This window comes from Pelmatolapia mariae, linkage group LG6 (assembly GCF_036321145.2).
Source record: "Pelmatolapia mariae isolate MD_Pm_ZW linkage group LG6, Pm_UMD_F_2, whole genome shotgun sequence".
Classification (NCBI taxonomy): domain Eukaryota; kingdom Metazoa; phylum Chordata; class Actinopteri; order Cichliformes; family Cichlidae; genus Pelmatolapia; species Pelmatolapia mariae.
In genome coordinates this window covers 40,504,944-40,520,376 of record NC_086232.1, presented here as the reverse complement: position 1 = coordinate 40,520,376, position 15,433 = coordinate 40,504,944, and the positions used below count along the sequence as shown (strand labels likewise).

Here is a 15,433-nt window from a genome sequence, read left to right as displayed (position 1 = left end):
CACCTACAACAACAGCCTGGGAAAAGACATAAAACACACCACAAAGATGCCAGCTCAACTGGGAAGACCCAGATCAGATTTGCCCTTTTTAAAATACAACAGCTGAAATGGCAGCACACTTTAGAGACATATTAATCCAAAGTCCAGAGAGAGGTAAAAAGATGTTTCTGTTATAGCAGGTAAAATGTCAAAGAAAACTGCTGAGAAAATTTTAAGGTCATTTTTTTTCCTTCTTTCTTTCCTTCTTTTTTTTTTTTTTTTTACATCACCAACTAACAAATGCCAAAGAAAAGCATCAGACTTGTCAGTTAAGGAAAACTGCAAAAATGCATATAATTAAGATCATAGTGTAAACAGCCCTGATGAAATTATTTGTTTCCATTCAGCTTCCCACGCAGATAATTTATAATCCATTCAATACAAATTTGCATGAGAATAATGGAGATGAATGAGGGACAGCATTTCTTTCTGTTCCAGCTCAACACTGCGATACAACATGGCATTTGAGTGTGACAGTACACAGATGTGCACCAAATTATTTCTACTGATTTATCTGCTTGTTTATTCCACTTATTATCCAATGCACAGTGAAAACAAAGACCAGTACTCCTTCATCAATTTGGAAATTACTGGTTGGCCATCAGATATAATGGTGTAAATCTTCATGTGGCTTGTGTAAATGAGTTCCTAGCCTTGGGGTAGTGGTGGTGGGGCTTTGGCCTTTTTGCTATAGTGATGTGTAATTACTACTGCCATAAATAAAGTAAAAGTAACTTATTTTAAACTGTGAAATATAGAGGTGTCCTCATTCCCTTAATGTTGGTTATTTGCTGAATGGAGACCTCGGGGACAAACAGAGCAAACATGAAAGTGCAGAATTTGCAGTTCCTTCAAAGGCTCAAAAGGAAAAAAAGTCAATGCTCACAGAAAAATGTCAACTTTACAGCAGATATATTAACAGACTGGTACCAAAAAAAGTAAAAATTAAAATATAACAAGCAAAAATACTGCCAATCAACGCCTTTGAAACAAGTAAGTCGAGTTGCATTAAGGCCATTATAGCAGGTCATGGCCTCTTTGAGTGAAAGACGTAGCTGTTGGGCGTTTAGTTACTCAACTGAAATATTTTTAGTTATCTGACAAATAATACTGTTTGCTGTGTAAAAAAAATATATATATAGAAATGTCTGGTAATAATCACTAATAAGCAGTTATCCTTGTCTGTGAGATCTAAACATAATCTGTGGATGCTTCTTAGCATTAGCTGGTAATTTGTCCCCACATAGTCTTTTATTTACAGTCAAAGACATTACACACAAAGATATAGAACACAACAAACTATATAAATAGGCATTTATTCATTTTGTTTGTTTGTCTGTTTTATTGTTTTTAATGTGTGCTCATCTCCTGAGCTCCATCAGTGGATTATCAACTGTCATCGACTGACAGGTGATCATATATTGGGAGCTAGATTTGCATTTAAGAATGACCTTTATTCAGTAAACATCGCACAAATTCATATGGATCAAAAAATGAGGTAAAGTATTTTCAGAGTTTGTACTCCACATAGTAATAATGTTCTTAAATGAACTTCAATAAACAATCTTGTTGGTGATTAAACCAGGCCGTGCTTCTCTAACATGTTTACTTGTGAAGGAATGAATCATCAATAATCATTGATTTTAAACTGTTGTGTTGGATGCAAACTGTGTACAAACACAAACTTGAGTGTCTGTTAAACTTTGATCTGGACTATATTTCAAAGGTCTTATTTGTCTAGAAGTAATAATAAGGAATTATTAGGTGCTTCAGTATATACATATACACATACACATACACACACATGGGTATGTGGCACGTGGCATGTGAGAGAGTATATATATTCTTTATAGTAAAACAAGAAGAGTTCAGGCTGACTAAGGTTCAAAGAGAGCAAGGATTTGCAGAGCCTCTCCGACTGTGAAAAAAGAAAAATAATAACCTTTTGACCCTGAACAAGTGGTTCGTTTATCATCAGATAGGTGGCAGTGGGCTGTTAATTTGCTTGTTAGCACTAATCTGAGTGAAAAACTCAACCAAAATTAGATAATAAAGGCATACTGGCCCTCATGGATTTCCGATAATATCATGGAGAAGTGAGAGAAGAATTAAGTAGTTAATTCTTTCCTTTGCACAGTCTGCTCTTTTAGTGGGATAAAATTTAAAAAAAAAAATGGGTGAAACAGAAGAGGGAGTGGGAGGGAGATAAAGTATGTACGTGCAGCTCAGTGTGTGTTCATGTCTTCCTGTTTCAGCTCTGTAGATATAAGTGTTTGCTGTCCTGCTCTCATTAACTACACGTGACTCCGGGGGATTTTCCTGCCATTTCTATCCAGACCCTTTAAGACTCCCATACAGCCCCGAGCACCACCTGCTATGTCGATCAATGGACCCTGATTAATCCATTTGTTAGGCCCGCCATAAATTAAGGTTATTAAGATGGTGGAGTGCATTGATCGTGTGCCATAGCAGCAACAGGTCAGATATTGGACGCTTAATCTTAAAATCCAGAAAAAGGCCAAACATCACTACACATTGATCTGCTTTTTAAATATAAAGACTACATTTTGGAGATCAAAAAGTTGCAAATGTGGCAGGTACATTAAAAAGGAGGAAAGAGTGTTTACCATGTTATGAATTACTGTAAACAGGAAGCAAGAAGACAAAAAGGAAATGGACCCATACATGGCTGGTAGAGGCAGACAAAGACTATGTGTTGTTCAGTGAAGTTTTATAGTTTTCCACAGCTGCATTTTCATTGTAGACTACAATAAAGCACAACACAAAAGAAACTATAGTGGGTAATCACGCCACTCAGCTGCCCAATATTTCCATCGTGATTCTAAAGTTACTCACGGGTGGCTTCATCTCTACAAAATTACATTCATCTCTATACAACAGTCTTTAAACACATCAAGGCCTTTTTGCAGATGTAGGAGAGCTCCTAACAGGTGAACCACCAGTGGATGCTTGCCTGACTCTACAAGCTAATAGTAAGCTAATGGTAAACTGCACCGCTACCTCTATTATCATCGTCACCATCATTAGTGAAAAAGTTAACTATTTTATAAACGCACAATAACTTATACAGCCTATAAAAAAGGTTAATTCTTTGTTATCTAAGCCTGTGCTTTTTAACTGCGGCACCATGAGAGATCGTCAGGTGTGCCATGGGAAATTATTTCACGTCACTTAATTAGTCTATAAAATGATTATTTAATTACTGCAAATAATCTGCCATTGTTGAGCATCTGTGTCTTTGATGCAGTGACTGGCAGAATAATAAAATACTCTTTCATGTTCGTGTGAAGCAGCATGTAGCGCAATAATGAACTTGTTGAGTTAAGACAACAGACTGTGATAAGACATAACAACAATGGATACATTTTTGAAAAAGAAAAAATGAAGACTCCCAACTGGGCCCTGGACAAAATGATAATACAGGTGAAGTGTCTGGCATGAGTGGTGGTCCAATCAAAGTAAAAACTGTGAGCTCGAGGCAATCCAGCGAGCGTTGTTTGTCTGGGTTTCCTTTCACTGGAGATCCAGCTGCACCAGCTCTGTTATGCTTAGTGTGCGGAGAAAAGCTTAAATGCAATCTTTAAGCTAAACATCTGCTACTTCAAAACAAAAACGAGGACTATTTTCTTCGACTTCAAAGAACACACTAAGAAACAGGTAACTTTAATGAGAAAAGGTCTCCCAGAGCTCTAAAAGCTAGCTACTTAGTAGCGAATTCGAAGCCAAATCTCAAAAACAAAAAAAGCCACACTCTGTGGCAGAGACATTAATACTACTATTTTGGAAGGCATTGCCAGAAAAAAGAAGACAGCAAAAATATCAGATCTTATCAGAATGTCTTGAACATGGAGAACGCCTGTATGAGCAGTCATGGACGACATAGCAAAGGCTTCGTTAGCAGAGAGAAAGAGATCCAGATGTGCAGTGCTGGATCTTGCCCCACGAGGCGAGACTTCACCAGCAGACCTAGTGTCTGTGTTTGATGATGTGCACACTTGTTGCTCCTTAAGAACTGGCTGTGGCGGAGCAAAGTACCGACCTGTGTTTGAGCTGCAGGAGGAACCAACAGCGTTTTTGACTGATGAGAGGTGCGATGATGCAAAGCTGTTTCAAATGATGAGTGGTGTGCAAAGGCCGGCACACATGCTAGATATATTTCAGCATATGAATGAACTGAACACATAAATGCAAGGACAAAATGAAAACCTACTCACCAGCACAGACAAAATGGATTTTGTCCGAAAGGTGCACCTCTGGCAATAACATCTAGAAAGTGCCATCGCTTGGCATGTTCCCACTAACTCCAAAAATGGCAAGCAGATGTCAACAATGCTGAACAGTGAGAGATAATAGAAAAGCATCTAAAAACTCTTTAGAAGTTGTCATTTTATTTCCCCTCACTGTCACTGAATGACTTGACTGGGGCCCAGACGGCAGCAGTTTTTGGAAAGGATAAGACAGTATAGGACCAGGAGAAACTAGCATAGCTGCCATAAAAACTCAAAAGAGAGCGAGCTACTGAGAGCTATTGAGGAAGAGCTTCATCTGCCATCCATCCATTTTCTTCCACTTATCCAATTCAGTGTCACAGGGGGGGTTGGAGCCTATTCCAGCTGCCAGAGGACAAGAGGCAGGGTACACGCTGGACAGATTGCGAGTTTTTCACAGGGCTAACACAGAGAGACAACCATTCACACCTACGGCCAAGTTAGAATCACCAATTAACCTAATCCCACTAACTGCGTGTCTCTGGACTGTGAGAAGAAGCCGGTACCTGCAGGGAACTCACAGAGACACAGGGAGAACATGCAAACTCCACACGGCCAGTTGGTAGATTCAAAAACAGGACGTTCCTGCTGTGAGGCAACAGTGTTGGCTTCATGTGCACATTTCTTCCATTCCCGCCAGTATATCAGCTTTGTGATCATCTAAACAAGGTTAGGTTTCACACCGAGTGAATAGAACCAAATAGAGAGACCGAGGCCTCGATTCTACTCTGTTGCAGACACAGACAGTTGGAGACCCGATAACCGAGCCGTCATCTCTTTTACACAGCTTGAAGAACATCACATGTGTAGATGCTAGTTATAATGTAAATTACGGAGTTGTTTTCCTAACAGTAACAAAAAATTTCGCATTGACTTTCACAATAAACATTGGATGATGACATTTACCTCACACAATTTGCCATTTTATAACATTTTTGGTTGGTGGTGTGTTGTTAGACATTTTTCACCTACATGACAAATGTCAATGCAACCAGTACAGGGGCAAACATGATTGGTCAATAGAATTGGGACTACATATTCATATGGAGACATCTATTTACAGAGATTACGGTCAAATAGTGAACGTATGAGATTGGAACAGTTAAGTTGCCCGTTAGGACAAAGTCGGACCATTTAAACAATCACCAAGTCGCCCTCTGACATACCGACAACCTGCCCAAGGTCCACCCTGTATAGTACCCTATGCTAATGTTGTAAATGGCCGGCTCCAATTACACCTGTGTGTCTTGTCATGTTTTATTTGCACTTTGAGACAGGTTGAAAAATAGAAGCTAAAGAAATAGCTGGAAATATGTAGGGGAAAAAACAAACTCCGCTGCAGGTCCTAAAGTCAAACAAACACTGTGGGATCACTGAGTTTAGATTAAATAGAACAAGATACAAAGCATTAAAACAAGTTAAAAACGCAACAGCCTTATTAAACGCAGAGTAGTTTGGACCCGGAAGCAGGATTCATCACGTCATCACTTAAAGACCGGATAGCTGCATTTATGTGTAAAAAGTGATCTGGTGCTTATGTAGCGCTTTTCTACTCTACTTCAGCACTCAGAGCACTAAAAAAGGTTTTTAGAAAGGCTTGCAGTTGTACCTATGATGTAGCGGGTCAAACACATTTTGGCATAGTTTAATAAACTTATTTGGTATTTTGGCCTTACTTCTGTTGAACAAGGCTAATGCCATTTCCTACCAGACAGAAAGCCAAGACAATATCCCACATCACACCGTTTACTTGGCAAACCCTCTACATCCATCTCAACCACAAGAGAATGACTGATACAGTTCATCAGTCTTCATGGCCAATGAAAACATCACCATTATCTCTGCACTAATTACACTGACATAAAGAGGAAATACACGATGGTGGAATGGAGACGAACTCATATCAATGCAATACTGTTTTTGAATTTCTTGGAAGTGTCAAAAAAAAAAAAAGTGTGTCGAAATATAACCTCATCAAAAAAAAACAAAACAACTTCTGTTCTTTCCTGACGGCGTTAATATTCTGCTCCTGACACATCGGGACGTTGTGAACCAACTGGTATTTAATTTGGAGCTAGTGGTTTAATGGAATTTGCAGATATTTAAGCGAAGTTGCTGTTTTAATCAACATAAAATCAGTAGCGTGCAATTCTTTTTAGCACCTTGCAAATACATTATGTTTTCATGGCTCGGTAGCTAAAAGTCTATATGCTCCCTAATGAACTGCACGCATTGACTGAATTCAACTAATGAAGCAGAAGTAAAACCAGCACAGCCCACCTGTCTCGTTTCCACATTATTATTATTGTTATGAGCTCGGATATTGATGACTTATTGATTTCATTATCGTTAAGCTGAAAAACACACCATGTCTGGAAACCAGCAGGGAAAGAAAGGAGACATATTTAATTGAATCTTATGTGTGTGACCAATAGCCAGAGAAACGTGTGTTATAGGTCATTTACCAACCAATACAAACCACTAAGCTATAAAAACCAAGCATTACTCCCATACTCACTGCCATATAATAATGAATTCCTAGAAAACATATATTTAATTTGGTGATCAGAGTCCTGAAAAAAGGAAAAGATTGCCTTGAGCCATGTGTAAATCCAAAACAAAAAGGTCGCTTAACTGCCTGACAAGTCCATTAAAATCTCAGACGGGGAAAAGAAAACAAACCCTCAGGCCTTTATTTTTTTTGGGGAAAAGTTGCTACAACAATTCAATTTTCTGCTTTGACTAAATGTTACAACAACAATTTTTTGTCACTATAACAAAGTAACAAAAAAAGTCGTTGCTGACAATTTTAAAACGCTGTCACACACCATCATGGAGGAAAATCAGTGAAAAATGAAGCCACACTTCACTTGTATCTCCAAAATCCGATGTCCACAGACATGTCCCAAGGACGAGTCACATTCTGGGGTTGATATAAGATGTGAAAATTACATGAAAGACAGGGAAACCAGCTTTTTCCAGCTGGTGTAGCTTTGCTTTTGTCTTTTGATCAGCAGTAATAAAAAACACAAGGGAAAATAAAAATGCACAAGTACAAAATCAAACTACCCCCCTACACTGTGCTAACAGTGTATTGCATTATGAGCAAAATAAAGTTCAATATTTTTAATTTTTATTTTTAACACTGGAAGGTTTGGCCTTTTAATCTTTATGCAGAAACTGACAGGCAAGATAGGATCAAATTAAGTGTTTTTTCTACTAATGCGTCTAATGCGACTTCTGTAAAGTCCAGTCTGATGGCTCAAATTGGGTGTATAAATGTATTTTCCATATTTTTTAGATTCTAAACAAGTTTTTGACAGATTTCTAAAATATTTGTTGTCTTCTTTTTATGACAGGTGGTCTAATAAGTTTGTTAAACACTGTATACAGAATGATGTGTAAAGGGGTCAATATGAACTTCTCACCCACCCGCTGATGATGCTGTACATATCCTGTTTAGCTGTAAAATTAATGCTGATCTGCCTTCATGCTCAAGCTGAACCTGTCCTAAAAACAAGCACAATGAGGCCATTTCTGTGACAGACAGGCTATCGAGTCGGGACAGGGTTTCGTCAGGGTTTACGAAGAAAACTGTTACACTATAAGAGGACAAGTTTGCATCAACCAGTCTAACGTCAAACCGCTTACAGCTCAACAAGGGATTGTGAAGCATGACAGGTAGGAAGGGAAAAGTTCCTGTGCATGCATGACAGCTTTGCTGCTTTGAGACAGTTTATCTATCATTCAAAACAATATTTAAAGCCCTGATGCCGTTACATGTTTTAATATAAATGCAAAAGAAAATTTAGTCTCTTTGGGAAGGACGGTAGGCAGCTTGTGCGGGGCAAAGCTCATGAACTGTCAAATCCCTGCAATGTAGTGGTGGCAGCATCATGACACGAGGTGTTTAAGGAAGAGAGAATTTAAGGAAAGGAAGTTTTTGAAGAAAACCTGGAGTAAAAGAATTGCCAATCAACAACAAAATTTACCAAAGCAAATGACTAACTCAGTAATAATATCAAAGATTCAGATGTTCCAGAATAAATATTTAGCCACTGTGTCATTTAGCTTGCAATCAAACTCAGTGGCTCTCCACTTCAAAAACAAAAAAAGTGTGTACTCTGTAATCCAACCAATTTGAGAAAATTCAAGGAGAACTTTTTAAAGGTTAGCACAGCAGCATCATCATTCTGTTTTTAAAATCACCCCCCACTTAATATTTTTCACCTGATGGTAATCATCCCATCTTCTGTGGCTCTGCACACTTTGAAAACCCCAGAGGTACTGGGAATATTTTGTGGTCTTTACTAATAAAAAAAAGTCAATTAATTGATTAACAGTGCAACTTAATAAACTAGAGAATTGTATGTGAATCCAAAATGGAGCCAGCTGCTAATGATTTTAGAATATCTGAATAGTCCTTTAACTTCCTGAAGACTGTGGTAGTATGAAACAAGAAAAAAAGCCCAAGAACACAAAAACTCCACGCAAAGCCAAAGATGGCTCGAGCCTTTAGAAGGTTCTCAAAAATAAATGAGTACAGACACTGCAAGCTAAAGCTAGCGTAACAAGTCTACCACAACTATTCAGTCACTTGAAAGCTAATGAAGTCAAAACGCAGTCAGCAAATATGAAGCACTATTTTGTTTAAAATGCTGATCCTTAATACGTCATACCAAGTGTGACTGTTTTTCCTCTTCTCATTCTGGACATCTGTTAAAATGGTCAGTGTCAGCTGATGTTTGGAAACTATTGGGCTAAAAATAAGTGTACATCCTGAGAATCAATAACGCCCTGCACTGCAATCCATTATCTCTACAGGTGGATGTTCAGGTTTTTGTGCCATCAAGATAAAGGTTTCATGCTCTCTGTTCACTGTGGGGGAGGGGAGGGACAAAAATAGATATGAAAGTGCTGACAGCACTAGTTTAGGTTTTTCAGTTTATCGATGGGAGTCAATCAAACCCCTGAAAAAAAAAAGAAAAAAAAAATCACTGCAAACCTAATCTCGCTCATTAACGCTCGGTCAGACTAAATGCTCGACTTCAGGTCTGACAGCTCAATAAAAGAAATGTGATCCTTCCACCAACCTAACTACTACCTAACTGCAATCAACATGACTACCCAAACACGACATGCTTTCTAATCAGAAATTCCATGGTGCTTTATTAGTTAAAGTACGCTGCTCGTCACCTGACTTTGCCCTGTACTGTACAAGTGTTCTTACAGGATATCTGATAGCTGTTATCGTTATTTTACTTGGTAGGTTCAGCAGCTGTACACACACTCCTGCTTTGCTCCGAGTGGCTGCAGATGACCGCAAACACACAGATGACTCAATAGCTGTCACTGACCCAACAGCGGACTAAACACACAATTTGAACCAATAAGCCTAGTAATAGTGCAGTTTACCTGTCACCATACCGAGTCAACTCAATGTGTCTCACAGAACACGACCTCTGACTGACCTCTGTTAGAGTCATTTGCCTTTTTCTTCTCTATAATATGCTTTGGTCTTGATTTTAAGATGTAAAATGCCCAGACATTTAACACAATGTTATTAAAATTGAACTAAATCATGAACTTTCTTCCCCAAAGTGCAGAAAGAGTTTCTTTTAAAAGCCTTCTCACGGCATTCCTCTGTTGCCAGCCTTAACTTTTTGCTGACCAACTTGTTCTCTAAGCAAACTCCTATCGATACTGTCCATCACCTTAAATCAGCCAAAGCACTACATGTGGTCTCAACTACCAGAGGCAAAAGTATGTGAAGCTGCAGGTCTAAACCTTCATGTCATTAAAGGGTTTCTACTAAAACACTCCACATTATCAGAACTCCAACATCATCATCATCATCAATCAACTAGATAAAAATTCTGACGAATGCAAAACTCACTGGTAAAATGAACCTAAGAAGCACTACAGCCTCATCTGTGTCCTTTATGTTTCTGCTCCAAGTTCAGAAAAATAAACAGAATTAAACAAAACTAGCTAATGTACACTAGCAGCAATCAGCAACATCCCAGGCTGTAAAAGGAAGTTCAAGTGCCAACAACTACAGTTCATCTGTTGGCCACTTGAGGCTGGCTCCAAGAGCGAATCAGTTTCCACAGATTCTCTCCTGCAAAACTTTTATCCCTTAGGACTTAAAGTTAGGTGTCCGTCTGCTCTCACTGCACTGGACCTTTCATTTATTTATTTATTTTTATTATAATGGAAATGGTGGTGTATTCAACACCACGTTTTCTCACCAATGTGTCCACAGCAGAGGATTTGCTGTTTCTGCTGCCTTTTAAAATGTTAGCATTCATGTTCATGTCACTTCTGACAAGGTTACGATTTCTGACACACACAAATTTCAGTTTTGCGTGTGCTTTGCGTGTGCTCTGCGAGTGCCGACACAGGCGGGTGTAGTTGATAGCTGCCTGCTATGCTTCACCTTCACTGACCTGAAGCCAACTGCCAGAAACTGCAGTTCTACTAATGGCCACTTGAGGCCTGGTCCAAAAGTGAGCCAATCTGCCTAGACTCCCATATTAACACAACTTTACAGCATTAAATACATGGTTCAGTACCAAGTTATAAAATTTGCTACAAAATTGTTACAACCTACATGGAGACAATTACAAGAGTTTTTTCAGCAGGTCACCAGCCAGCATCTGCTAGGATTCACCTCACCTAACCAGAGTCACTGACCTCTCAATCATAACTGTGCCGTTGTGCTCAGAGTATGTTTAATGAAATTATCTGACAAATAGCATGGGATTCCATGTGGTACAAAGCTTCCAAGCAATCTGCTGTTCCACTTCAGTTGATTAAATAGTAGTTCTTCTAGAAGTGATGATTTAGAACTAATTAGCAGGTATCTGTGTATCTAGGCTGAGCCAGCAACTTAGCACTCGCTGTCTCATTTACATACAGTCCCTTCTTGCTCAAAAGGAAACAAAAATGGACAGATGGACAACCAATCTACGAACCAGTAGATGACTTCAAAGTGACCTTTCACATACTGCGTACAATCGACATTGATATCTTAATCATGTTTTTCAGAAAATAAAAAACCATTCAAATGCATTCTGAGTTCCCCAATCCCCAGGCTAGAGTCAAATTCAAAGCTAAATTCTTTTCTGCATAAGACACACAAATAAAGCTCTCGTAGCCCAGACATGTGAAAGGACACATTCTTCTTACAAGTTTACAAATGAGGATGGAGGGCCTGAAAATGCTCTGAGCAATGAAAGATTTAACACGGTTGATTTAGCATGACTTCCTGATAGAAATGTCCATTTCAGCTAGCCCATATTACCTCTTTTAAATCAATAGCAGCTCCACATTTAATGATGCCTTCATTTCCCTGCAGCTTGACACCTCAGCGGGCACTGCGGAGTAATTCAACTCATGTCCTAACAGCAGCGAAGTTTTAAATTTTCATCTGGGTGAATTTCTACAATCGGTGCAGAGTTTCTGAGGGTTATGTACAACTAAGTGACACTTGCCATCATTATAATGGCAGTGCTCTGTAGCCGTGAGGCAATAAAATAATCAGGTTGGTAGCACTGCAGTGGATCAAACAGCAGCTTTATGGGAGCTGAAACACACGGTGACCATTCATGTGGGAAACCCTTTGAGGTTCCCCCTGAAAGCGTAGCATTGGTAGCTGGTAATCAAGCAGAATGAAATGAATTGGCACTGTAATAAAGACGAGGGTAGCCAGTGATTTGCTGCTGTTTAAAGACTGATAAGCTCTTGAAGCACAGCGTGTAGCATCAAGGAGTTTGATTTGTCTTTTTAATGAGTTGAATTTTTGAGAACTGGCCCCGTGGATAACCATTTGACCCACCCTGTCCTATAAAGCAGGAATTTTCTGCTGTAGTTACAAACCACAAGAAATCCTTCTCGGATAAAAATTAATGCTCAATCAATACGTTACATGAAAGATGGTATCAGAGTTTGATCTTTTTGTGGGAACTGCTGATTAGAGGGGGGGAAAGCATACTATAATATTTATCTTTTAAAAATAACAGTCTTTCTAAAGCTATATCTAAAGCATCAAAACTCATTAAATTAAATCAACAATCTTAGATTTCCTGTTTTATTGGTTCCAGCTTAAAACTAACAGTCCCATCAGATATATGAGCATGCTATACAAGTCTCTATGAGCTGAGATAAAAGGAAAAACAGCCTCTGTGACCTCAAAGCAGAGCTCACACAGGAAACATCCTCAGGCTCTTGAATTACTCCTGTACATGGATGAGAAGAAAAATTACCCTGTCCTTCATCCGCCAGCTCTGCGCCAGGGCCTTGGAGCCCTCAATCTTCTCTGAGTGCCTCTTCTTCATGAAGGCCAAGGGAAGTTTCCAGTCATTCATATCGGCCTCCTCTTCCTCAGCGAGGCCCACGGCCGGTGAATGAAGCAAGTCTGAGTCCATTTTCATCAGGGCCCTGCTGGGAGAGCACTCATGTTAATGTCACTGGTTTGCCATTTAATTGCTGCATATAGTCGATATTGACATTAGTCTCAAAAATAAATAAATAAATAAAAATCTTAAAACATAATTTGGAGACATGTCCAGTCCAGATGCAGCCAAATGTGCTAAATTTGCTAATCAAAACATTCTGTGCAGCTATTTTATTAAGTAATGGATGATAAATAATAAAGAAAGAAAGTAAAAACAGAATATATACACAACAGATGTAAGCATCCCTAAATACATTTTTGGTTACCTACTGAGATATTCATAGGAAAATTTAAACAGCAATAAAAGCGCACTGTCAGATAACTGCAGTAGGCCTGTTCAGAGAGCTCGAGACTTAGACCCAGATTTAAATGAATTTATTCATTCAAACGTCTTCAGTGTTTAAACAACATGTAAGAGAACTTCTGCTTCCTTTTTCAGTAATAAAAATAAGACGTTTGATTATATTACCTTAGCTCTAATATAAAAAATTAACAATAATGACTTCGATCCACATGTCTCTTTGTGCAGCTGTTGAAGTTCTACAGGATGAAGACGTGACCTGAGAGGCAGCCGTCCCTGTTTTTACGTTCTCGGACATGTTTGTCCCTCTTGACTATGCTACCATCACAGATACAAGCCATTTCTTTTGGGCCAAAGTCTGCTTTGTCAATATGGATCACCCATCATCTGATAAAGATCCGTCCTCTTAAATGCTTCCTATACAGGATTGGTGAGGGCTTATCCAAGCTGGCATTAGAAAGCAGGGCTAACACAGCCAATTTATAATTATAAAAACACTTAACAAGCATTGTGGGAAGAAGCCAGAGTACCCAGAAGAAACCCATGTAGGCACAAGAATACATACAATGTCCACACGCTGTGTGGACCAGGGTCGGCCAGCACATTCAAACCGTTGTTGCCGTTTGCTGACCTCTGCACTGTCCATTCTGTAACTTGGATTGAAAAATCTATCTCCAGTTGTAAACAATGGGTACACCAAAAGCCCCCCAAAGGCTTGGTCATCATCAGGCTGCTACTGTCCAATAAAGTAAGAACAGCTCCATCCCTCCTTGTATTGTTGTTATGGGCTATACCAAGCAGGGTGTTTCTACACTCAGATAATAATCTGATTATCAACACTGGCTGCTGACTTTTCCACTTTATGCCCTTTAAGTCATGGGACTGTGGTTATGAGTCATTTTTATGCCGTGTGAATCTGCTATTGTGAATCCTGTTTGAATGAAACCCACAACAGCAACTGAAACCAAACACACTCACATCTGGCTTCCTCCACTTTATTTTAACAGGCTAGCTGCCTGACTCTGTAGTAAAGCAACAGCTGTAGAGATGTTTCAGCTCTACAGCTGGAGCCACGGGACAGGAGGTCGATGGGTTTTTATCTTTATTGCCTCTGCATTCGTGCTAAAACGGCCCAGCTGTGTTAAACTTGGCTGCACGGATGCTGGCGAGCAGCAGGTTCAGTCCAGTCCAGCTAGCTAAGCTAAACTAGCGCGGCTAATGTAACAGCTCTGCTGCTGTCAGGTGTCAGACTGCAACGAGGCCAGTAATATTCACTTAAAGCCTTTTTAAAGCGAGTCTCTGAAACCACACACGCGTGACAGAGATAAGGAGACCGATCAGATGTGCAGAAAAGGCACCGAGAGTGTCAGCGAAGCGTGCAGATGCAGACCTTGGTGCGGTGGGATTATCAGCCCGGGCTGTGGAAGCTCTCCTTCTCCGGACAATGACAGACACGGTCGCACACACAATCCTGGTCAGCAAATTGTAGGGCAGCGTCCAGAGCCTGTAGAGTAAGTCAAAGCCGTCAAATCCGAGCTGCACGGGCGCGTGTTTGCAGGGGAATCTGCGGCTCCTCTCCCCACGGCTCTTCGCTATGGGAAGGGGCTGCAGGCGAGGCCCATCTTCACACGGACAGTCTGCCACAGCCACACGTAACGGCGGCCGCACTTATCAATGACTGGGCTCGCGTGGACTCCTTCTACGTACCAGCGGCCCTGGTAGTCGGCTCCGAGCGACGGTCTTCGAGGAAATCTCAAATAATTCCGAGAATTTCTCCGAAGAGGCACTTCTTCAGCACTTCTGCAAGGGCGCAGCCATCTTGGGTTGAACCCAGAATGCACTGTTGGGGCGGCGAAGCTGTCGTGAAACGTCACAGCTGTTGTTCCTGGCGTCACTCACCAAAATATAAACACACGTACTCACGTCAGCCTGAAGCCTTTGAAACCCGCACGAGAAAGTGGCTTTGAGCTGTCCTTGCACGAAGGTTGTAACTAATGAAAAGGTTGTAACTGAAGTCTTTGTAATTCTTGCAGTTTTAGCTTAAGTGTACATTTACCGACGCAAAACCTTTTTTCCTCCAAAAAGCATTTACGATTTTGTAAAAGCATTTACGATTTACGAGCATTTACGATTTTGTAAATGCTTTTTTAAAATGATAATGTCCATTTTTTGTCAATGTGTTTTTTTTCTTGAATCGAATTTTAGTATTTCTTACATATAATTTTTATGACTTTTTCCCGTATGTTGCTCTGTCACCAGATTACTTCAGCTTGGCAAGGTGGTTTGCTTTGCTGCTTCCTTTGGAGGGACAAATCCTACTGTTTAGGAAAAGGTGCTTTGGAATTA

At 39.9% G+C, this 15,433-nt stretch overlaps 1 protein-coding gene across 5 annotated transcripts in view; it reads right to left on the bottom strand.

Moving 5' to 3' along the window:
• rptor (regulatory associated protein of MTOR, complex 1) overlaps positions 1–14,905 on the bottom strand; it is a 191,555-nt gene extending 176,650 nt beyond the window's left edge. For 3 of the 5 annotated variants that reach the window (XM_063476950.1, XM_063476949.1, XM_063476951.1), the window contains exons 1-2: positions 14,478–14,905; positions 12,596–12,770 (exon numbers count right to left, since the gene is read on the bottom strand). In XM_063476950.1, the coding sequence (XP_063333020.1) occupies positions 12,596–12,763 (168 nt within the window). In that variant the 5' untranslated portion in view covers positions 12,764–12,770; positions 14,478–14,905. Of the gene's footprint in view, positions 1–12,595; positions 12,774–14,477 lie in introns of all 5 variants that reach the window. The other 2 variants (XM_063476952.1, XM_063476947.1) reach the window with 2 other exon arrangements.
• Positions 14,906–15,433: the final 528 nt, after the last annotated feature.